Below are 26051 nucleotides of genomic sequence, written 5' to 3' on the forward strand. Positions count from 1 at the left end.
CAGCCAGAGAAAAGCCTATATAAAAGATTAAATGTACTGAGCAAAACCCTGTAAAATAGATTTTCTTGACCTTAAAAAGTAGCAAGTCCATAGCTCAGTAAGGGATAATTAGCAGGAAAAAGCATGTAGGTGGTTGCAGAAAATACATATATAGACCCAAAGTTTCTCTTTCGGCAGAGAAATTTGCATAACAATGACATATTTGCATTGAAATGCTCTTATTACTTTTCGGACTGGCCATTGTGGGAGACACTGAGTCCAAAGTAACCAGCACTTTAAAGAGCATTTTAATGAGAAGTTTTGAACTGTAGACCTGAGAGGGATCATATGGAAAATGGCTATGTTAGCCTTGTGCAGAAATTTGAAGTAGAAATATATGCTGATTCCCATTGTAAAATTCAATGTATCTTAGGGTCTTTGTAGCTAAATTAGATCTGCATGGTGAGAACTCCAGTGGACTTTGTGGAGTTCTCTGCACTTTTTCTTTTTGTGGTTATCAAAGGCTCTGTTATGGAAATATAGCTTGGCTTGGTGTGAACAAAAATGAATCATGTGTGCCCATTCACATAACAAAGGGAATGGGGTGAGTTGAATTTTGGTTTTTATAATGCATGCACTAAAATGTGGCATTTCCTTTCTTGCCAGATTAAAAATAAATGCCCATGTAATATGTGAGGTGATTATCTCTCTCTCTCTTCCCCCCCCCCCCTGTAATTGGCTCATTTGCAGACAAAAGAAATGGTTCACAGAAAAGGGGGTGGGGAGACTATGTGGATTTTTTAAATAAACAACTTCTCCTGAGAAAATTTGACCTGAAAATAATAGATTCTGTGGGAGGAAAATATGCAGAATAATTTCTGTTAACCACTTGGACAGAACTTCACAAAAAAATCAAAAACTGTTAGCCTGATTTTTTTCTCTGAGTGCATATTCATAGATTCCAAAGCCAAAAGGGACCATTGTAATCGTCTTGTCTGACCTCCTGTAGAACACAGGCCATACAACTTCCCCAAAATAACTCACAATTGCCCTTGAACCTCACACTAAGGTCCCTTTACACCATTCTGGTATCGTAAAGGGGCTTTGGAGAGGGTGATAATGTAATGTAATCTCCACCCATCTCTTCTGGGTAGGCAGGAAGCAAGCAAGTTGTTATGCTTACTCCTAGACCTAAATTCCAGGTGGCTCAATATGGATCTAAGGTGGGTCTTAGTTCCTTGCACAGGTACTTAGCCTGAGTCAGAATCTAGCCTGTGATTATTACATTAGAGCATGGATGGGCAAACTTTTTGGCTTAAGGGCCACATCGGGGAATAGAAATTGTATGGCGGGCCATGAATGCTCACAAAATTGGGGTGCAGGAGGGGGTGAGGGCTCTGGTTGGGGGTGCAGGCTCTGGGATGGGGCTGGGGATGAGGAGTTTGGGGTGTAGGAGGGTGCTCTGGGCTGGGTCCGAGGGGTTCGGCGGGCAGAAGGGGGATCAGGGCTGGGGCAGGAGTGCAGGAAGGGATGCAGGTTCCGGGGTGGGGGTGGGGATGAGAGGTTTGGGTTGCAGGAGGGTGCTCCGTGCTGGGATCAAGGGGTTTGGAGAGCTGGAGGAGGATCAGGGCAGGGGGTTGGGGCATGGGGAGAGGCTTGGGGTGCAGGCTACGAGCGGCTCTTACCTCAAGCGACTCCTGGAAGCAGCGGCATGTCCCTTCTCCTGCTCCTACGTGTGGAGGGGTCCCCTACCCTCAGAGTGGGGCCATGCGGCTGCTTCTGGGAGTGACCTGGCTGGAGCATCAGAGCGGGGCCGAGCCGCGTGGTGCGGCCCCCGACCCGGCACCCCGGGTAGAGCACCGGAGCGGGACAAGCCCCAGACCCCGCTCCCCAGTGGGAGCTCACGGACTGGCTTAAAACAGCTCGTGGGCCAGATCTGGTCTGTGGGCCATAGTTTGCCCACCCCTGCATTAGAGAAACCTTTTTACATGAATGCCCAGATATGCACATGCCTGAACATGGTAACCACATACTTTAACCCATGGCCTTCCTCAGTTTAACCTCATGGCCTTCTCTATCTCTAGCTGCTATTGTTTGTTAACTCCACTCATCAAGATTAGGTGCCAACACTCAAGTATGTGAGCAGATCTAGGACATTGCTGGAACTGGTCATGTGCATGGGGTTACTGGTTGTACATGTTTGCTAAATAGGGGTGGAAGACTGTAGGCTGCGTGGGGCAAGAGCCTTGCCTTTCTTTTTGAACTGTAAAGCACCCAACTTGTGTCTAGGTGTTATCTGACTAGTTACATTGTCTGTAATGTACAATACTATAATGTTATACATTTGATTATATTAAATTAGTTATATTAAATAAAATATAATTAAAAACAATCTCTCTGTATAACATTTTAGGTAGTATATACCCTGTTTCCCCGAAAGTAAGACATCCCCCGAAAATAAGACCTACTTCCAGTTTTGCCTCTCGCTGTAATATAAGGCATCCCCCCGAAAATAAGACCTCCCCGATAATAAGGCCACCCCGGAATATAAGGCCCCGAAGCTCCAGGAAAAATAAGACCTCCCCTGAAAATAAGACCTAGCGCATCTTTGGGAGCAAAAATTAATATAAGACACTGTCTTATTTTCGGGGAAACAGGGTAATAAAATATATCTCATTCCAGAGGCTTTGCGGGAGAAATCTTTAGCATGGCAGTTTAACCTCACTGTTTCAATCAGTTTTAATGGTAGCCAGGGGGTCTAACTCTCTGTGCTGAAAATTTATCCCGACAAGACAGCAAGGTTAGTGAATCATTCACAGTTGCAGTTGCTTATGTTGGGCTTTCCTTCCCGAGCCTCAACAAATAGCCAACAGATTTATATTTCAGAGAAGAGTATGAGACAGACCAAACCAGGGTGACCAGACATCAAATGTGAAAAATCGGGATGGGGGTGAGGGGGTAATAGGAACCTATATAAGAAAAAGACCCAAAAATCAGGACTGTCCCTATAAAATCGGGACATCTGGTCACCCTAGACCAAACCAGCCATTATTAAGAGCTGTCCAGCCCTATGAGGAAGAAACTAGAGCAAAGGGCTTTGTAGGCATTTCTTGCTGTTTGCCATGGAGGAAACAAATTGTGACACTTATGAATCAGCCAAGTAAAACTGCACAATAAATGGAGTGAGAAACCTTGGGAAAACAATACATGCAGCCAGCTTAGTGTCCGAGAGGTGATGAAATGCACTGACAGGTAGATAGTGTATCAAAACTAAATAGGACCTGGATCGCCAATATTTTTTATCCCTCCCCACCTTTGACCTTTCTTCCAACATCATCTCACCCACCCTCTCAGTAACCTTCCAATTTCTCATGCCTGTCCTAATGTTTTCCTTGATTATTGCTCTCCAGCCTCTGCAGGACAGACTCTTGGAGTCACTTTCTGCCCTCTGATACATTAAATCAATAGGCAAGAGGGCAGAAATTTGCCTTTTTTTTTTTTTTTTTTTAATGTGCTGATATCATCAGCTCTGGATCCAGCCTGCCAAGCAGAACTGTATTCCATCCAGATCCAATGCATTTACTCGGTGTCTGAGCTGGCAGGGTTTGGGAGCATTGTCCTGATAACTCTTTCACATGCTGAAGAGTAGGCTAGAAGGGAAGGGTTGCGAAAGGTGCATGTTATATCTCTCAACAGCAACAATTGTGAGTAGAATTATTATTTATTATTTGTATTATGGTAATGTCTGGGGACCCCAATCATAGACCAGCACCCCACTGTTCTTTACAATGTACAAACAAATGACTAAAGCTGTCTGGGAACCAGGATTCACAGGAATTTCTGCCATTTCAGGAAAAAAAAAATATTCCGACTTGGAATGAAACATTGAATTTCAAAATTTCCCAAGACACATCATTTTTGAAAACATTTCATTTTGGGTCAGGCACACCATTTATTATATTTTATATCATTTTATTTGTAATTATTTTGTGAAAGAAAACATTAAAATATTAAAATACATATACAATAAGAAATAATAAATATAAACTATAAATTAATAAAGTAAAAATAAAAAAATAATGCAACAATAAAAATAAATTGCAAAATAACGTCATTTTGAAAAGGAAAATCAAAACATACCATTCGGATAAGGTCAAAACAAATAGGATTGAAACGGAACCGTTTGACCTTATCAAAATGATTCATTTCCATTTTTTTCCTAAACAAAATTTCATCAAAGTTGACATGAGCCCATAGAATCTTTCAGTTTGGACTAATCATTATTTTGTGATGGAAAAACATTCAGTGGGAAAATTTTCAACCAGCACTACGCACAACACAAGCCAGAGTCCCTGTCCAAAATTGCTTACAAAGAACAAACAGAGCTCAGGAGCACGGCAGATAGGAAAAAGTTAGAGAGAGCAAAATAATAAATGTAGCTGGCCAGAACCTCAACTAAATGGAACTATGCCAATTGATACCTTCTAAGGATCTATCTCAGTACTTGTACTAGAGGAAGTCTACCGAGTTCATAAATACGTAGGCAAATCTGGACATCTGCACATGGATCAGGTAGATATGTTTCTGTCGGGCATCAACATGCAGTTGTGTCAAAAAGTTGGATTTACTGACCCTGAAGGCAATTTTGTGCCTTTAGAAATGACAGTGCAACACTGGCACTCGTATTTAATTTCTATATGTTGTTATTGCTTTCAGTTTTTAATATGAGGCAGTGTGCTGTAGATTTTTCCTGCTATCAACATAGTTATAACTATTTCCCCCCCTTTTGACGCCAGTCCATGTATGGTAGTCTGTTAGACTGGCTTAGACATCTGATATAAATTCATTCCTGTAGAAGGGGAAAAAATTGGTTGTGCCTATATCCTACTAAGAATGAGTATCTGCGGGTTGGTCTTAGGCAGAGGCTGACTAAGGTGAACTTCCTCGGTTTGCATTTGGATGCCTTGGCTTTTATGTCAGCAAAATCCGTACAGTTCTTGGCTGTGTTTTTGATGCTGAGTTTCCTTTCAGTTGAGCATTTCATGCCACCACTTGATCAGCTTTTTTTTTTTTTTTTTTAAATGAATAGCACTTAAGTAATATTGCCAGGTTAAGGAGTTCCCTTACCTTGGCCAGTGCTGTGAGCGTTATTCATACAGTCATTATAAATAGGTTGGATTGCTGAAATATGCTCTTTCTCTTGACCTTCCTGCAAATGCACTTTCTGAATCATCCGCATCCAAACACAGTATCTAGGTACCTGGAACAGACAGTCGTCTCTTCACACGGTATGGGTCACTCCATTACTTGTCAGTAGCCTCAGAGTATCAGTGCATGCACTGTAAAATGTAGATCTTTCTTTCAAATCATATATATTATATCTTCTGATTTAATATGACTTATTACAGCGTATGTCATCCCCTTGAGCTTTACTATAGACCATCTACAAGAATCACATCACCACTGGTATCTAGGCACTTTGGAATGGAATATAACAGCTGTTCAATCACCCAGCAATGGTACACAAGAAATTAGGAAGAACAAAGGAATACTATATCCATTTGAAACTATATGGAAAATTTAGGGTGGCGGTATGTAATTTATTCAGAATTGGGCTGGGACAATGGTCCTCTTGGGGGGGAAAAAAAGGAACATGCATCTTTAATGACCAGAAGCGATCAGTGTGACGGTTCTAAGGTGCATTTGAAAGATGGCACCTCCAGAAGCACATTACCTGCTGGAGGCAATTGTTTCAGTACAAGCTTGGAAAGAAGAGAGTCCTAATTAAATTACCAGCACCACTTCATGCAGTGTCTTGGGGTTTCCTTGATGGTCTCCCGTCAAAGTATTGTCTAGTCTCCCGGCTTAGCTTGTGAGACCCATTGAGATCTTAGCTCCAGGGCATGGCTGCAGCTCTTCTCGTATTCTCTATTCCAGCCAGGTCTCTTAGGTCTTCCAACTCTGAGTTGCTTTCTGTTAAGTTTTGCTTTTATTCTTCTAATAACAAGACCAGGGTATGAACAAAAATCCTGGGTGCTAACAGTCTGACTTTGGAGAAGTTTGGAACTGATCCAAACTTTTCAGCTGGTCCTGAGCTCTATAACTGTCTGAACTGAATTCGAACACTCCTGACCTTTTAGAGAAACTCAGTTCTTAATTTGGATCCAACAATTATGGCTTGGGACAATCTTTGCCAGTAAATGATCATTTGCACCCTTAAGCCCTTTCTATTGCAAACTCTCTGTACTTCTAAATGAAGGAAGTTTGCTCCCTAAATATTTATACAAGCCAGATTAATGTTTGCTTTCAGTTGTGCTGAAGTATAGCAAAATGTTTTTCCCAGTTGCACTGTGCATGGACTCTCTGTTTGACTGGGTGCTTTGTAATTGAAGATTGTGTATCACATTATATTGTATTTTATTATCTGAGAAAGCTACTGTCTCGTTATCAAATATATTGCTAGTTTAAGAGAAGAAGAATATAGTTACTGTAACGGTGTTAGTGTAGGAATAATTTTGCTATAGAAATTAATTTTTTATACCATCATGAAGAAAACCAACACTTTGTGAGTCCCTGGAGAATTTGATTTCTGGCTTTTCAGCGGGAGTGACTCAGATATTTAGCGGTGTAGGCATAGACTCTTACTTATTGCAGCTGGATGCTCCTTTGCCCCAAAATTCAAATCTATCTGGGAGACTTTGAGTAAAATACCCTTTCTGAGGTGTTATTTGGGAGAATGTAATTTAATGATGGGTGTGGCTCAGAAATGTTCAGAGATCCAGTCCAGATCAATACCTGACCTTTATCCAAACTATCTGAATCTCTTGAGTTTGTAAAATTGGGCAGAGAATCACCTAATGTCAGGCTTTTTTGGCGAGATTAATGGTGTTTATCACTTCTAGACAGGATGGAACTAAAGCAAAAAAAGCACCTTTCTGGCAGCAGTTTGGCAGTTATGTTTCTGTGCCTGGCCAGAATAATAAAGATTTGGTTTCCTTGTTGGGAAAGGTTCATGTCTGTTCTATTTTTATCAGAATCAATTCACTGTTCCCTGCTTCTAAATCACCAGAAGCATCTAATGATTCATTCTCTGTCAGCAGCATGGACCTGGTAGGGGAGATCACTCACTCTTTGAGACCCAGACATAGGGTCCCTAGAAGCAGCGAAAGACAAACAGAGAATTAAAAATATACTTACTATCTATAAAGGCCTTAAGCACGTTTTACTTTAAGCATGCAACTAGTCCCATTGAACTCAATGGTACCACTCTTGCTTAAAGCTACAGACATGTTGTATGGGCCATACTATCAGAGCGGATATCAGCAATGGTACGGAAGCCACAGTCCCGTTGGTATAAATGAGAGGAGGGTGCTGGTCTTGTATCTTTGGAAATAACTCTTCCTATGGTCCAAAATAGCCCAAATCTGATGATCTTCAGCAGACTATTATTATTTCTTTGTGTTGCAGTAACACCTAGAATTTCTTGTCACAAACCAGGGCCCTGTTGTGCTAGGTGCTGTACAAAACACAGAACAAAACGATAGTTCTTGGCCCCAGACAGTTTATAATCTAAGAACAACATGACGAAAAATAGGTGGGGGGAGCCCAAGCAAACAATGAGGCCCAACTGGAATGGTGTGTGAAAGGCATGTTTGTAAGACTCCTCTCTTTTCCCAGGCATTTGAAAATGGAGTGGCTGGGAGGAGGAATTATGAGCTTGGTGAATTGTTTGAGGAGGATTTGAGTTTTTAAGTTATTTGGTTTCAGTGGAGTTGTTAGCTGAAATTGAACGGCTGCACTTCAGCTGTATTTTTAAGTTACCTCAAAGGTGCCTAAAGCACATGGAAAGCACAAGGGTGCCTAAAGCACATTTATTTACCTAAATAAAATAAAATGAAAAAAGGCTTAAGTGATTTGCTGGATCAGGGTCCCTATCTGACTATTTCTCTTCAATCTCATCTCTTTGGAGACAGCTTTTCAACCAGTTGGAAACAAATGTTGTCTCTTTCATTTTCCTGTTGGAGTTGGGCTGTTAACATCCTCGCCAAACATTTCTTGATCGGCAGTTCAAAGCACCTTAAAACAAAGTGACGCTTTAGCTGCATTGATGAACCTTTCTGACAGCCTAAGCTGGGGAAGGAGGCATGAGACCAACCCTGAGTACAATGCATAGACCCTAGTTGTCACATCACACCTGGGGATTTTCATTTTTTGTGACCACCCCTTTGGGTGCCTTTGATATGCCAGACAGGACAGCACCGAAAGAGGATATTTGCTCACTGCAGATCCCTTGCCTAGTGTGTGCAGAATGATTGAATTACGTATTTAATTTATTTCACTGATTACATGGTTTGACATCCGTTTATCAGCTTTCGCTGTAACACCATGAGCTGATGGAGGAGTAGCGCAGAAAGATGTATATCTGGAAATTAGCTTCAGTGACTGTTTAGTTGGTCGATATGAATCAACACTTTTGTGTGTCTATCATGACTAATCTCTCTAAATAAAATAGGTAATGACATGATGAGCTTTTTCATTCAAAGCTGATGAGCTGGAGGTCAGTTCTTGCTATTTACTCAGTAGAGCTTCCTCCGTTGACAGTGAGGTTGCATGTTCACAAGACACAGAACCTTGACTACACTAGGTTTCTTTAGCAAAGATGTCCCACTATTGCTAGCACTGATACAGATCCACCACTGTTAGTGATGGTGGATACCTCCTGTGGCTGCCGAGATTTTTAACACTATGTCATTTAGACCTGCTCTGAGCTTGGTGAAACAGGATATTAAAAATTCTGACAACCATTCCATACTAGTGAGTTATTCTGGGGCTAGCAACTTTAGGGAGCTTTTGCTTAAAAAACCCCTAATGTAGATAAGGCTCTAAGCCCTGTCAACATGTAGCCTCAGGGTCATCTAAGGGGTCTCTAAAGAGGAAGAAAAACCATTAGCTCAGCACTTTTGCATGGAGAGCTCATAATTCTATTAAGTACTTCTGAAACCTATTTTTAAAAAAATCACAATGGTAAATGTTGTAAGGGAGGAACACAGTTGTAAATTAAGTAAATAAATAACTAAAACCCAGGAAGGTTAAGGGGTCAGAGCTTTAAAAGCTAACCAGCAGGAGCTTAAGGCACCTATAATAAAATGTGACTGCATGGAAGACGTTCTGGGGATATTTCATAACACTGTGCTATATTCTTACCAGCCAAGAAATAGCACTGGTAGAGAGTAGGGTAATTTTACTCATCACAGAGAGTTCTCGGTAAAGATATTTCATGAACAGGGTAAAGAAGAATGAATTAAAATTATGGGTCCAAATCTGGAGTAAATCTATCCATCGGAGAGTTACTCTGAATTTTCACTGGTGTTAGTGAGATCAGACTATGGTCCAGGCTGTCCTAAAAGCAAAGTGTGAGACCAGGTTCTACAGTATTGCTAACCCCAGGTATTATGAGTCAGCCCCCAAAAATCTCAAGTAGCTTAAAAATCATGAAAAATAATAAATTTTTCATTTTGCTTTCTGTTTTTTGAGATTTTCACATACTTCCAGCCCTTAAATATCATGAGATTCATGATAAAATCTGGAGAGTTGGCAAGATAGAGATCCCTTGTCAGAAGCTGTGATAATAATAACACCTCCTGTCAGAGGATTTCACGGTGATTTATGCTCACAAATGATTTTCGTTAAGCCTGGCAACAACCCTTTAAGGTAGAGAAGTATTTAAAATCCCTATCTTGAAAAGGAGGAACCTAAGGCATAAAGAGGCTAAGTCATCTGCCCAAGGTTACACATGATGTCCATGGCAAATTTGGGAGTAGAACTCTGATCTCTGAATTCTGACTACTGTGCTTTAGTTACAAGACCATCTTCTCTTGTCTTAAGCATTAGCAGGGTGATGGAGAGCCCTGCTTTGCGAATCAGGGCTCTCGGAAATAAAAATGAAGAAGGAAATATCAAGGTTTAAAAAAAAAATAATCATCCATCAAACTTCTTAGCATCTGCCAAAGAGAGAGGTCTGAATCTCCACTAGTGAAAAATGTTAAAATGTCAGGCACTATATATTGCTAGTGAAGCAAGTCTTAACTTGGTTTCCCACAGCCTCCCTTATCATTATTATTATTATTTTCCTTGATTCATTCTTGAACCTTGTTTAATTCCTACAGCTACACAGATATGAATGAATAAATCCTTTTGATAAAGGCCTAAGAATGTTGTGACACTTTAAGAAAGCTAGGAGGGAAAATTTGTTTTTAAATCAGCAACATTTGTATGCTATTCACTGTTCATACTTTAGTAAAAAATTTATTCACTTGGCAGTTACCCAACTTGTTTCTATTCTTATTCTGTGTTCAGCCCATTCTCCTCCTGGGGACATCTAACCTTATATGTAATTACCCTACTGAGAAAGGGAAGTAGGTATAAATAACCATAACGTCCCTAACAACTAAATAGAGTTTGCAGTATGTACAGTTCTCCAGGAGGCATCATCGTATTGGCTACTGATGGGGAACTTTTTTCCAGGGCTGCATTTTGGTTAACTGATGGGCTATATCACTGCAGATGATGAATTTCTCAACTCCTCTTCCTGCATGGCTGGGAAGCATGTACTGTACATGCAATAGTGATGGACTCTAAAATAGTAGATATACGAACAAACAGACACGTAACAGTATATCCTTTGTGAAAATGTACGATCTCTCCAAACAAATGGAATTGTGAAAATGAGTATGACAGACTCTGAATATCTAACTTGAGTCCTTAATTAAAGTACCCTTCATCTGATTTGCTGGTCCGTACAGATGTTCACTTATTGCCGGGAGAAATGTGTAACTATTTGGCTGCAGCTACTAGGAAGACATCTACCTACTGCCCCACAGAAGGGCTGTGGTGGTGATTTGATATATAAGCACTCTACAACAATTATCTTTTTTTTCTTTCCCAAGGTTTGTCTAAGTCGCTTGGTCTCATTGAAGGCTACGGTGGGCGTGGTAAAGGTGGGCTTCCTGCTACCCTTTCCCCAGCAGAGGAAGAGAAAGCTAAGGGGCCACACGAGAAATATGGCTATAATTCCTACCTCAGTGAGAAAATTTCACTGGATCGTTCCATACCGGATTATCGTCCAACCAAGTAAGTATCCTTTATTATCAACATCTCAGAACCACCGGTGTGAACGATAAGCCAGCAGTGTTGATTTCCTCCATAGAATCATAGAATGATAGGACTGGAAGGGACCTCGAGAGGTCATCTAGTCCAGTCCCCTGCACTCAAGGCAGGACTAAGTATTATCTAGCCCATTCCTGACAGGTGTTTGCTCTTAAAAATCTCCAGTGATGGAGATTCCACAACTTCCATAGGCAACTTATTCCAGTGCTTAACCACTCTGACAGTTAGGAAGTTTTTCCTAATGTCCAGCCTAAACCTCCTGTGCTGCAGTTTAAGCCCATTGCTTCTTGTCCTATCCTCAGAGGTTAAGAAGAACATTTTTTCCTCCCTCCTCCTTGCAGCGACCTTTTACATACTTGAAAACTGTTGTCATGTCCCCTCTCAGTCTTCTCTTTTCCAGACTAAACAAACCCATTTTTTTCAATCTTCCTTCATAGGTCATGTTTTCTAGACCTTTAATCATTTTTGTTGCTCTTCTCTGGACTTTCTCCAATTTGTCCACCTCTTTCCTGAAATGTGGAGCCCAGGACTGGACACAATACTCCAGTTGAGGCCTAATCAGCACGGAGTAAAGTGGAAGAATTTCTTCTCCTGTCTTGCTTACAATGCTCCTGCTAATACATCCCAGAAGGATCTTTGCTTTTTTTGCAACAGTGTTATTGACTCATATTTAGCTTGTGGTCCACTATGACTCCCAGCTCCCTTTTCGCAGTACTCTTTCCTAGGCAGTCATTTCCCATTTTGTATGTGTGCAACTGATTGTTCCTTCCTAAATGGAGTACTTTGCATTTATCCTTATTGAATTTCACCTATTTACTTCAGACCATTTCTCCAGTTTGTCCAGATCATTTTGAATTTTAATCCTATTCTCCAAAGAGCTTGCAACCCCTCCCAGCTTGGCATCGTCTGCAAACTTGAGAAGTGTACTCTGTATGCCATTATCTAAATCATTGATGCAGATATTGAACAGAACCAGACCCAGAACTGATCCCTGTGGGACCCACTCGTTATGCCCTTCCAGCATGACTGTGAACCACTGATAACTACTCTCTGGGAATGGTTTTCCAACCAGTTTTGCACCCACCTTATAGTAGCTCCATCTAGGTTGCATTTCCCTAGTTTGTTTATGAGAAGGTCATGCGAGACAGTACAAAAGCTTTACTAAAGTCAAGATATACCACGTCTACCGCTTCCTCCCTATCCACAAGGCTTGTTACCCTGTCAAAGAAAGCTATCAGGTTGGTTTGACATGATTTGTTTTTGACAAATCCATGCTGACTGTTACTTACCACCTTATTATCTTCTAGATGTTTGCAAATTGATTGCTTAATTATTTGCTCCATTATCTTTCTGGGTACAGAAGTTAAGCTGACCGGTCTGTAATTCCCTGGGTTGTCCTTATTTCCCTTTTATTAGATTGGCACTATAGTTGCCCTTTTCCAGTCTTCTGGAATCTCCCCAGTCTTCCGTGACTTTTCAAAGTTAATCGCTAATGGCTCAGATATCTCCTAAGTCAGCTCCTTGAGTATTCTAGGATGCATTTCATCAGGCCCTGGTGACTTGAAGACATCTAATTTGTCCAAGTAATTTTTAACTTCTTCTTTCCCTATTTTAGCCTCTTCTGAACCTACCTCATTTTCACTGGCATTCACTATGTTAGACGTCCAATCACCACCAACCTTCTTGGTGAAAACTGAAACAAAGAAGTCATTAAGCACCTCTGCCATTTCCACTTTTTCTGTTATTCCCCCCCCCCCCACCCCCGCCTCAATTTGTAACGGGCCTACCCTGTCCTTGGTCTTCCTCTTGCTTCTAGTCTATTTGTAGAATGATCCATGATCTCAGTTGATGCTTTCTCCCTTCCTCCTTAACTCAGTCACTAGACAATCTTGTTCAATAGTGAACAATTTAATTGGTTGGGATTAAACCCAAGAGACAGTTTACCAGGACAAAACTTAATATATTGTGTGTAAAATTGTGGGTGATAATGATAGGAGAGCCAAGTTCCACTCCAGGCAGCAGAGCCCTGCCCACTATGGTATCAGACACAGCTTTTCACAGATGTCGGTTGCTCTTTAGAATTGGGCAAAGAGCCTCTACTTCCTTTCCCTGCCAGCTCCTTAGTCCTGCTAGAGTTCTAGGAATAAACTATTGCCCCTGCACTATGCCTCACTAGCCTTCTAGCTGAGTCAGTCTGATGGGCATCCCTGCAGTGCCAGTCTGCACTGTGCTTTAATCCGCCCAGAGGATTTGCTGTTGTGGGGAAGAGAGGCCCTTCTCTCCCACCACCAAATGGATAGATGAGCAGTCTGCCTTTGCTGCACTCCCCAAGCACGCTAGCCCAGGGAATGAGAGTTTAGGCCCAAGAATTGAACCCAAGGTGGTGCTGTACTGCACATTACGTGTATGAATGGGATTACTGTCTCTTTGCTCTGTATTTGCACAGAGCCTAGCACAATGGCATCCTGGTCCATGATAGGGACTCCTTCCTAGGTGCAATAATACAAATAAATAATAATAATATGATGGGGTTGCCTGTGACAGCAGGGGACTGGACTTGATGACCCAGGAGGTCCCTTCCAGTCCTATGTCCATATGTTCCTATTAAGATGGTCACCAGACACTGAACTTGTAACACTGCCATTTGGCTTTGCATCTGCTGTCAGTTGCCTCCCTCACCAACTCCATGCTAGTTGTTCAACCACACAGTTGTAACAGAAGGGAGATATGAGGAAATGCCTAATGTATGGGTCAAAAGAGCGATCTTTGCAGGTTAGGTCGATCCAAGTATTATTTATTTTATTTTCAGGTTTAGGCTCTGTAGTCAGGATGGGATGTATTAGCAGGAGTGTTGTAAGCAAGGCACAAGAAGTAATTCTTCCACTCTACTCAGGACTGATAAGGCCTCAACTGGAGTACCGTGTCCAGTTCTGGGTGTCACACTTTGGGCAAGATGTGGACAAGTTGGAGAAAATCCAGAGGAGAGCAATAAAAATGATTAAAGGTCTAGAAAATATGTCATGAGGAAAGATTGAAAAAAATGGGTTTGTTTAGTCTGGAGAAGACTGAGGGAGGACATAAGTCTTCAAATAGGTAAAAGGTTGTTATAAAGAAGAGGGTGCTAAATTGTTCTACTTAACCACTGAGGACAGGACAAGAAGTAATAGGCTTAAATTGCAGTAAAATAGATTTACGTTAGACACCAAGAAAAACTTCCTAACTGTCAGGGTAGTTGAGCACTGGAACAAATTGGAGGTTTTTAAGAACAGGTTAAACAAACACCTGTCAGGGATGATCGAGATAATACTTAGTCCTGCCTCAGTGCAGGGAACTGGACTGGATGACCTATTGAGGTCCATTCCAGTCCTACATTTCTGTGATTCTATATTAGAGCACAATTAGCTCATGAGGGAATGCTACTTCAGCACAGATGCGTTTAAGTGGAGGCTCCAAATGTCTCTGAATGGCGATGTACGCTTTTTTCCAGATAAATTTTAAGATGATAATGATGAGATATTACATTTACCTGCTAAGCACATAGAGAAGGGTAGACAAATGAGATGCCAATCATTTCGTTAAGAGTCTGGGAACAGACATTACTGGAGCTTATTTTTATTAAACTTAATTTTAGATAGGTCTTACAAAATGTTCTCTGAAATGGGAAAGCGTCAGTTTGTCTGTGATGTCAGTAAAGGCTCCGATAAAATGTGTCTAGAAAGATTAAGGCACAAAAGAGATATATCCACATTCCATGTCATTAGGTTAGTGACAAAGATATTACCTGGAATCTGCAGACCACTGATAATCATGCGAAAAGAAGATACGGTTAAATACGTACGGCATGCTGGGAAAGGGTTAAGGACTTAATGTCATGACAAGTTGAAGTCCTTTACTTGCCTGCATGCTGAATAAGTTTCAGGCAGCCACCAATGGTTTCCAAGTCCCCCTGAACAATGAAAACAGAAATATTTAGGTGATTTTTTCAAAGGGACTGAAGCCGAAATCTCCCTTTGTGCAGGCACAATTTGCACTTGCATATTTGCATCAGCAAAATGAACTGCAGATACACATCAAAGGGTTTGCACCTCTAGCTACCTGATTTACAAATCCTACTACACTGAAAACCCCTGGGCGGTGAGGGAGAGAGAGCCTTCTCTAACACCTGAATATGAGCTCCTTACACAAACTTTCCCATCCAGAATTCTTACCTCTAGCACAGCCAGTTAATTTGTGAGTTGAGTTTGGGAATTAATGTTCTTTGAGATGTGGGGCAGGGGGGTTGAATTCATTGACATTTTTAGCTTATCACAACTCCAGTTTATTCTTCTGCAGAAACAACTGTCACATCTGGTGTGTGTTATTTTGTATTTCCCTCCCATTGAGTTTTTGCGTTTGTTACATACCATATATGATTGTGGGACTCGGATAATATTTTGGGAGAGGGTTGATATGGGGCATTGTGGGGTACAGTAATTTTGTTTGTCTCTGTGAAGCATTCCGTAGTATATTTTTGCACTTGATTCTTTGGGGATTGAGTATCTTGGCATTGTAGGTGGGTGTTTTGTCTGGTTGGGCAGTGGTTATGACTTTGCTAGAGGATTTGGAAATTTTCATTCTTATTCCAAGTTTTGTTCTCCATTTTCCTAATGCTCTTTTATTGCTGATTTTTATGAAGAGTTTTATAAAAACCATTTAAGTCAAGTGTCCTGGTCTCTGATTAAAATAGATTCAAGTCGAAGGAAATTAGCCTAAATGGATTTAAAATTGCGGCATTAGTAAGGAAAACTGTTTAAAAAAGCCCTGGCTGATAAGCATTATAAAGCAAGTATTAATTTTAAATATAACTGCAAAAACATACTCAGCTCTACTGGAGACTACTTGGCAATTATAATGCCCACAGACTCAAACTATTCATAGGTAGCAATTTGTGCTACTCAGAGGCACTTGTTCTTCCTTTTGTTATTTTGAGAAAAAGATAAAAAAGGCGTGCATGGCTTTCTCCGGAATAAAAGTAGCTCCGCTCCAGAGCTGAACTGTCCTCGGGTTTAGTCTGGATCCCTTTCTGAAGGGAGGGTAATAACAGTATTGGATCACGTCAGGTATAAAACTGGCTTTGATGCCATGCCAACATCCTCAAGATCGCTCTGGTTGTGAAACTTCAATCCTGATCTTTTGCAACACTGATTCTTCTGATCCCAGTCACCCACTGAGCAAAAGCGGCTGGTCATGTCAATAAAGCATGCTACTATGAAGTGTAAATTACGTCCACATAGAGGATAACAGCCTACTACTTCTGTCAGCTAATGGCGCCTTAGGCTTGAGTGGTCCGGAGAGTCTGTATTTTAGAGCTGAAGATCTGAGGTTCAAATTCTGGTGCTGCTGTGGATTGGTACATCAAATAACAGCATGCATGGTTTTGCATTGCACACAAATGAGTCTTGGATACGGCCATTCAAGTCATTTACACCTTTGACCTAAGATGAGATTGGCTTCTAGCCTCATATTCTACCTGGAAAAGAGTCTTTTCCATTAGATCAGAAGTGCTCAAAGTGCTACCCAGAGGCTCCACGTGACCCACAATGCCCTGAAATGCAGGCCAGGGTTACACTCTCGTTATATGTTCTAGCATGTAACTGGTGCTGAAGGAAAAAGCTGATTGTTTGCAGGTTTTATTGCTGATGAACTCAAGCAGCGATATCTACTCATTGATGAAGGAAGATAAGAGTACAGGAAAACCGGATGACGAGAGTTTTATTTTTTATTAAACGTAAGGCACATTTAAATGCAAATAAGATGTAGCCCTGGGGCTCCTGGTGGATGGCCACTGTGGCGTATTGTGGTGCTAAATTTGTGCACCTCTGCTTTATGCAGTGATGCTGTGATGCATGAACGCTCTGATTTAATAGAACATAACATCCTCCTAAATTTACTGGGACAGTAGGAATTGCTAGACTGGATCAGACCAATGGCCCAGTATCTTGTCTCTGAAAGTGGCCAGCAGCAGATGCTTCAGAGAAAGGTTCAAGAAACCATACAATGGACAGTTGTGAAACCATCTGCCCATCGGGTATATTTCTTTCTCACCGCTGTTAGTGAGTGACCTAAACCATATGGGTTTATATCCCTAATTTAAATATATATATTTTATCCCGCCTAATATAACTATGTGGAGTTCTCATTATCTAGATAAATGTCTAATACCTTTTTGAATCCTAATTAATTCTGGTTCAATGGTATTTTGGCATGGGAATTAAGACTAGATTTAAGAAAAACAACGTCCACAAGTATTGTGTCTGCCCAGAACTGTGACAAGTTGGGTGAAGGTGAAGTACTTCTGTTGTATAGAGTCTCCGAACATCTGTTGTTAGCATGACAACACTGTTAAAGCCAACAGAATATGTTAAAGTGAAGGGGGAAAATCCATAGGCAAGGAAGGAGAAAAAAGCATATAGCTTGTTCTTTAATTATTCTGAATATTTCCTCTTTAATGGAACACCCTGCTCCACTGCTGAGCTGCAATGTGGTCCTTGCAGGAGATGGGTAAGGCATGGCACAGATAGACTTGTGTCTTTTCCAGTATGCAGCTGTTCAAGCTTGTATGGCATGGAATGGAATGAGTAGGAGAAGTGGATCATCATCCACAGTTATTTTCTAAGAAATGTCCAATGACATATCAGTGGCACTAATTATTGTAATCATTCCAAGTAACGGGTTCAGGATTTGAGTCACAGCCATTACCCTCAGTTCTTCCCCTGATTCTGAGTCACCAACACAGTTCATTTCTGTAGCTGCTTTCCTGATAGTCCGTGAATAATGGGCTCTTTGCCATCATTTGGCCTCACATGCTTTTATTCCTGTGGGCTTTGCTGCAGCTCTTGGGCTCCAGGCATTTCTCCGAGTGGAAGATGGAAGAAGGCACAGAGAGTTTAAGAGGTTCAGGAAGCTTTTTTCTTCAAACTGGCATCCTGGTGAAGGTGAACCATGTTGCAGTAGGTGTTTTTGCTCTAGCTGCAACTTGAATGCAGATGTTCCAAGATTGGTTCTGTGTGCTAGGTATACCAGTGTGTGAATGCGTTGCCGCTCTCAAGCAACCCCTCGCCTCTATTTCCCCCTTCAAGGGGCTCCTTAAATAAACAGGCTTTTTATCCAATAACGCTCCTTCTCCCCAGGTCTAATTTATTGACACAAAACAGAAAACAAAACTCTTCTCTTCCAGTTGTACTTCTGAAACTCTTCCCTGCCTTGGCAGGCTGCTCTCAGCTCTACCGGGCTAGAATCTTTTCTTATTCCTGTGGTGTCTTGCACTCTTTTTTCTTACAAAATAAAGTCTCCTCAAGTCTGTGTACTTACCCTCTTAGCAGGGCTCCTCCCAAGCCTTTCCCGTCTGTAGAATCAGTCCCAACTCCTAGGACTGCCTGGAACCTACTCTTTCCTAGCAGCCTCTGATCTCTGTTGAGGTGTGCCTCCTTAGTAATCAGGGTTTGCTGGACCCAGGATTCTATTCCTGAAGGGGCAAGCCCCACCCTCTTACACAGTATTCATTATCTGATCGATAGTCCGAAAATAAAATCAGGTTTGGATCTGTCAGAGATAGATAGGATTGAAAGCCAGATTCCGTGGCAGTTGATTTCAAAACATTATGATGAGCTGGTTTAAAAAAAAGTAAATATAATTTTTCCTGGGCATTTAAAAAATAATGTGTAATTTTTTGTTTTTGTTTCTTCAAAATTCCATCAGCAATTTTTGATTCTTGAAAAATTTCAACTGGCTCTGTAGCTGGTTGAAACCCCCAACGTTTTCAACAAAGTTTTGTCAAAAATCAAATTTTCAATGAAAAATATTGTAGAAAATTTTAAACTAATGAAATTTCAACCGGTTTAATTATCATGCAATTGTTAATATAATCTGTTGATAGGCATTAATTTAACTAAGCGTTAGCTATATCTTGACAGGTTCAAGCCCTCAGTAGGATGGCCCTGGAATACCTCTGACATTCACAACTATGGGACCTCAACGTGCCTTGACATCTGCACTGCTCAGGAACCCAGAAACTGTGACCCCTGTCGTGTGTGTTGGAGACAGGGCCTTTTAAATCTCTGGAACCTGCTTCCACAGAATCTAAGACATACAATGGGACGGCACTTAAACTGTCCCATGATAGAACCCTAGTATTCCTAAGAGCTGGTCGAGATGTTTAAGTTCAGTTAAGGAGAGAGAGAGACACTTCTGTTTCCTTGCTGTGGGGTTTTAGGCAGACACAAGCATGAGTCTTAGTAAAGAAAACACACTTTGGGTATCCTGAGGAATCTATTCCTCAAGGCGTGTTTTGGCTTGGGGTGGGAGCATCAGGCCAACATAGTTCTGTACTGATGACTAAAATGAATAACTCGGAAGACCTCCATAGGATTAGTAAGTGCTTCGGCGCAGGAACACTCTCCAGCATTTTGGTGGTTTCTGGCTCATACGAGGATGTAACTGTTGGGAATTAGGTACGTTTGACTCTGGTAGATGGAATTTGAGGCTGACCTTTTGGGCTACTAAATATAACCTTTTTTTTTTTCTCTCCCTGTCAAAATCCTTAATTGTCCAGGTATCTTATTTCTCTTTAAAGTCAGAGGTATACAGGCTCCAATAGATTGTTGACAACGTACTTTTGCCGATTACATCTGCAAGAACACAGGTTCCTGTGGGCAATTTAGTTCTGGTGAATTTGGTTTCAGACTTGCAGTAGGTAAAGATCTGGTGTAGCAGGCAGGAGCATTCTTCTCTTAGCAATTTCCTTCATTTGTTTAATGGGTGGAATGCTTCTTCACTTGCATATTTATGGCATTGTGTCAAGTACTTATGTAACACCAGCTGACCCCAGGCGGGATCGAACCTGGGACCTCTGGAGCTAAATGCATGAGCTGCTACTATGGCCCTTAGCTAAGGCTGTAGCAGACTCATTAATCGGTCTCGGTACCACTAGGTGGGATGGAGCACCATACCCAAGAGGTGTGCAGGTTACACTTAATCAAGTCCTGCCCATGTGTCACAGCTCCTTGTGTTTAGCTAGCGTTCACGAGATGAGGCTGAGGGGAAAGAGAGCACATTTTTTACCTTTACTTCATTCAAAATTGCACGAATGACATTTGCCAAGGAATGGAACTTCAAGGCCTTTTCATCACAATCTTTGTTGTTCATTGCAAACAATAGAAAGAACTCTCTTGACCTCTGTCTCGTTCTCACATTGCATTCTGATAACTCTTATGAAGGTTTTGTGCTACTCTACATGCATATTAGCAGCAAGCAAAAGCATTGCAAGGCACAGTGATTTTTCTCCTACAGCAAATGCAATAAAAATTTTTTTTGCCAGGAGTACAGGAAAGCCTAATCAGGGAGAAGCCACCACAGCATTTACAGGATATAAAAGCCCATTTAATTTTCATCTGGAGCTGTGCAAAACAGGACCTCTGCATTTTCAAGCATCATACACTCACTCAGAGCAAAGTAAATAGAAGAACCAAGTTTATAGCTCCCCTCAACCCCCTCTGACAGCACTGAGGTAGACTGTGATTTATTGAAAACGGTGTTAAAATTACAAGCTATTACATTACGTGTAATGGCTTTTCAGGTCCTGATTGCAGGCTAGGGGGGTTCTGTAGGGAAGTGTGTGAACTGGGTTTTCAGTAGCCAGTCTGCAAAGAGCCAGCCAAGAGCAAGTTGTAGTGAGTTGTGCATCACTTCCTTACAGAGAAGACTTGTTCTTTCTCTCGATTTTTGTTTGTGCATGTTTGGGTTATGGGTTCTAAGAAATAAAGTAGTGTCACGTCGTAACCTTCCAGAAAGAGTATTTTATGTTCTTATCTAACAATCCCGTGGATATGCTATGAACTTAACATAGACAATGTAGGGAACCCCTTGGAAAGGTCACCCTAAGATCAAACTGTTTCAGCTTTTGCATGTACTTCCAAATATTTCACAGCTGATCTCACTTCAAGGCATTTCTTGGGGACAAACGGTGGAATCAAATACAAAGCTTTGGCAGAAAAGGAGCAGGTTGGGCATTAGCAACTATACATTAATGTTATCCAAATGCAGATTGCTACTGGAAATATCGGAGTTCTGTGAGTAGAGCAGAGGTTCTCAAACTGGGGGTCGGGACCCCTCAGGGTATTGCGAGGCTATTACATGGGGAGGATCACAAGCTGTCAGCCTCCACCCCAAACCCGCTTTGCCTCCAGCATTTATAATGGTGTTAAATACATTAAAAAGTGTTTTTAATTGATAAGGGGAGGGGTCGCACTCAGAGGCTTGCTATGTGGGGTAGGGTTACCATACGTCCGGATTTTCCCGGACATGTCTGGCTTTTTGGTCCTCAAATCCCCGTCCGGGAGGAATTTCCAAAAAGCAGGACATGTCCGGGAAAATAGGGAGGCATAGTAAGGGGACCGCCTCCTCCCCAGGCTCCAACTTTCCGGAGCCAGGCGGCGGCTGTTCCTTCTCCCCACCTGGGCAGCTGGACTCGGGAGCAGCCGCTGCTGCAGCTCCCACTGCCGCGGGGGGAAGCGGCCAAGCATGTGGCGCTCCGCGACTGTGGCTCTGGTGCCCGGGGCGTGAACCCCCTGAGCCTGGGCCTGCTGCGGGGACCCAGCTGGTGCAATCCTGCGGGTGGCCCCGGAGTGGGGGCAGCAGTCCCCAGCCCCCCGTCCCGCTCGGGTCCCGCAGGGGAATGAACAGGGCTGCCGATGCCTCCGCCCCGGGGCCGCCCGTGGGATTGCACCAGCGGGGCAGCCAGCCCAGACGCGACTGGCCAGGGGCTGGGCGCAGCGGGCGCGCTGCTGGGTCCCCACAGCAGGCCCGGGCTCGGGGGGTTCGGGCCCGGGCGCCAGAGCCCAGCCGCCGAGCTTGGTCATCGGCTGCTTCCTCCCCCGCGGCAGTGGGAGCTGCAGCAGTGGCTGCTCCCGAGTCCGGCTGCCCAGGTGGAGAGAAGGAACAGCCGCCGCCTGGCCCTGTGGGCCGCCCCCCTACTCTCCCTCCAGGTACTCACCCCGGCCCCGCGCTCCCCCTGCGTCTCCGGGGCCTCCCTCTGCCGCCGTTTTTTTTTTTTTTTTGCTCTGGTCACCCTGGGGGCGGAGTTGGGGCGGGGCTGGGGGCGGGGAAGGGCCCCCGTTGGAGTGTCCTCTTTTTGCAGGACTGAAATATGGTAACTCTAGACAGGGGTCACCAGTACAAAAGTTTTAGAACCCCTGGAGTAGAGGGATATTTGCTGCTCCCCATTGTATTCTTTTAGACCTCTGGTGATTCATATAAGGAGTGCCACACATTACAGATTTCAGTCCAGATCCTTTGCTGGTGTAAATTGGGGTGGATCTATTGATTTCAGTGGTGCTATATGCCTATTTACACCAGCTGAGGCTGTGACCCTTACTTAGACTCTGAATGCTGACTTGAACACTGAAGGTTTTCCATATTTATCCCTTCTCTGTGATTGCTAGAGCAGATTTGCTCCTTACCAAATGCTAGTCTCACAAACTCAACTTGAGATCTGAAAACTGGTATGGGTTCTTTCCTTCTCATGCATCATCACCAGCAAAGAATGCCCTCATTTTCACATGCAAACGCAACCAGAAATCTGAAAATCAAAATGTGCTCTATCTGCCTCTTAAATAAAGATGCCACAGTTAGAATTTAGCGGCTTCTTTTGTTGATTATGCATAGGGCACAGAAGCATGCAGCTTTCTCTTAGGTTACCATGTTAGCTCTGCAGCACTGATGCTAATAAAATCTTTATATTAAATAGGTAGCATTATTTTATCTTTGTTCTTAAATGTATCCAAATTTGTGTGCACGTGGAGAAAGTTATTAGATTTTCAATAATTCTCCTGTTTGAACAATATGTGCACACAAACTCTTTAAAAAATTTGACACTTGTAATTGGTGTTGGTACCACCTGTTTTTCATTTGTAACTTCGGGCTATATACATTAATGTTCGGCGTTAGCTACATGGTCTATACTAGCATAGAGTTCTGAGACCTGATTACTTGAACTTGTATATAACCCCATTTAAATTGAATAAAATTTAAAGATCATCACATAACTAGAGGTTTTTATTTCGGGCTTTATAACACCTCGTAGATAAAAACAAATCCTTAGTTTTAAAATCTGAATGTAGCAATGGATAGAGAACAGGTAAAAACAAAATGAGCCTTTTTGTTTGAAATTGGGAGTTTATTGTCCAGCTTGTACCATTATTTTTCAACCAGAATTTTATACATATGTGTCCAAAGATACTGTATTTGGCAAATGTGTATGTGCATTGCTGCCAGCTACAGGATGGAATCAGAATTGCTTTAACTATGGGTCTTAAGCCCTCCACTGCTAACAAGTGCTGGAGGGTCTCCTTTAGCTTAGTTGGTAGAAGACTGCTTTTGGAATAAGAACCTCTGGGTTCTGTTTCCATGTCTGTGATGAAATTGTCTGTGGTCATGATGTGCAGCATGAGTAATAACTTTGAAGTTTTGGGAAGACATGAATTTTCATTTACTTAAAAATATATATACAAACACAGATATACAGATATCTTATGCACAGTAGATATCACTAATGGTCAATTTTCTGATCAGTACTAGTTACTGACAACAACAACCAATGTTTCCTACTTCTTAAACATTTCATAGCAGAATGGTGCCATGAAGTCTCATATTACCAAAACAAATGTTATTTTTACAAAACATACTATAGAACATTTACTAACTAATTTAACTGATTCAGTTAAATTAAGTGCTTCAGTGCAGTGCTGAATAGGGATGGGATTAGTCATGTGCTTGAAGTTAATCACATGTTGATATGCTTTGCTGAATCTGGGCCATGGCCGGAAGTTACTATATTATCATAAACAAACACAACTAAACTATAATTGTGAAAATAACTGAACAACGTATACTTTGTGATATTTAGTTTTGCTTTTCTTAAAATTGTGCTTGTTCATTTACTTTCAATTCCTAAAATTCAGAGAATCAATTAATATCCTGAGTAAACCTGATATGTGTGCAGAGAAAGTGAACTGAACATTCTTCAGATTGATAGGTTTAATTTATGGAATTACATGTGTATCTATAGTTTAGTGAGAATTCTGCTTAGATTTGAAGACAGCAAACAATAAAGATGCCGCAGTTCATACATGTGCAACAGTGTATTACAAGGGGGGAAAAGTGAGAACTGGATTAGAGAACATAAAACAAGCATGGTCACACATACAGACATATGCACCTGCATGCAATAAAAGCCCAGTCAACAGGTTAAAAGAAGATTTTAGCATGATTTATAACATGTATTATATTTCAGCTATTGTGCTTTGCAGTCTGATCATGACAAAAGCATTCTGCCCAATCAACTCCGCATTGGCCGTTGATATGTAAGAGCTCATCTCCCATGGCTTCACAGCTGTATCAATAACACATACATGTCAGTGCAATCAAATTATGTCTATACTGAAAAGGGTCTCCTAATAATGAAGGACCCAAAACAAAATAACCGATCCAAACATCTTTGAACTCTGAGGAAGTTTTAATCCAGATTCCCAACTACTGTATCTGGTTTGGACACTTCTATATCTTGTGTGCCGGTGGTTGAATACTGTTTGAGCTGAAAATCTCCTATATTCAGTAAACTCTTACTAGCCTCATTGATGTATGTGTATAGGATGTATTTGGTATGCATCAGAGATATACCCAACTATTCATTGTCTATCCAAATAACAAATATGAATCTGTACAGTCACTGATTCAACTGAGAAGAAAACTCGCCTCTACTATGGCTGTTAGTCCCTCAGTTACAATGGCAACAAATGTGCCTGTTTTGTAGTTTTGAAAATGTGTGGGATTTACATAAACGCCTATTCAAGTTAAGCACCTGGGGCCAGATGTTTTAAGGTATTTATATGCCTGAAGATATGAATAGGTGCCTAGTGGGGCACTTAAAGTGGTACTTAACTCACTTAGGTGCTTTTAAAATCCCTGCCAACAGCTCCAACTAACTATTGAAATCTGTACAACCATGCAATTCTCAGTTCTCTAGCAGTGTGGGGCCAAATTCATGAGTCTAAACATCCCTGGGAAGTAGGATAGTGTTATCCCCATTTGACACTTACACTAAGGGCATGTCTACACTACCCGCTGGATTGGCGAGTAGTGATCCATCTATCAGGGATTGATTTATCGCGTCTAGTGTAGACGCGACAAAATCGATCCCCGATCGCTTTGCCGTCGACTCCGGAACTCCCACCGCGGCGAGAGATGGAAGCAGAGTTGACAGGGGAGCGGCAGCGGTTGACTTGCTGTCGTCCTCACGGCCAGGTAAATCGACCTAAGATACGCCGACTTCAGCTACGCTATTTGCGTAGCTGAAGTTGCGTATCTTAGGTCGACCCCCCTGCCCCGCTAGTGTAGACCTAGCCTGAGTAACTTCTCCAAGGTCATACAGCGAGGCACTAGCAGTTCCAGGAGTTCTAGCTCCCACTCCTTACAATACCTCTCCCCTCCACCCCTATGCCTTGCCTTTTTCCTGGTGGGAAAAAATAACCAGCCAAATTCAACCCGTGAGTAACTTCATTAGGCTAGGGAAGCTATTCTGGATTTACACCTATGTCACTGAGAGCAGACTCTGTCCCAATGGAGTTTTTGCAGGGATGAATGTTGCCTGTTATTAGAACAGGAAAATCAGAGGAAGCATGTTGTCTGAGAATTTAGAGCAAGGGGATCAGGAGTCAGAACTCTTGAGATCTTGTTCTGACTCTGCCATTAATTAATGGTATGATTTTAGGGAAGTCACTAGACTGCTCCATCCCTCATTTTCCCCAAATGTAAAAGGGGATGAGGGAATACCTGTTACTAGTTAATTGATTAATTAACTAATAACTTACCTT

At 41.9% G+C, this 26051-nt stretch overlaps 1 protein-coding gene across 1 annotated transcript in view; it reads left to right on the forward strand.

Annotated features, from left to right (window-relative positions):
- GALNT17 (polypeptide N-acetylgalactosaminyltransferase 17) overlaps positions 1–26051 on the forward strand; it is a 269664-nt gene that overhangs the window by 55045 nt on the left and 188568 nt on the right. The window contains exon 2 of the mRNA XM_024205003.1: positions 10926–11109. Within this exon, the coding sequence (XP_024060771.1) occupies positions 10926–11109 (184 nt within the window). The remainder of the gene's footprint in view (positions 1–10925; positions 11110–26051) is intronic.

This window comes from Terrapene carolina, unplaced genomic scaffold (genome assembly GCF_002925995.2).
Source record: "Terrapene carolina triunguis isolate 2854851 unplaced genomic scaffold, T_m_triunguis-2.0 Scaffold231, whole genome shotgun sequence".
In the NCBI taxonomy this organism is placed as follows: domain Eukaryota; kingdom Metazoa; phylum Chordata; order Testudines; family Emydidae; genus Terrapene; species Terrapene triunguis.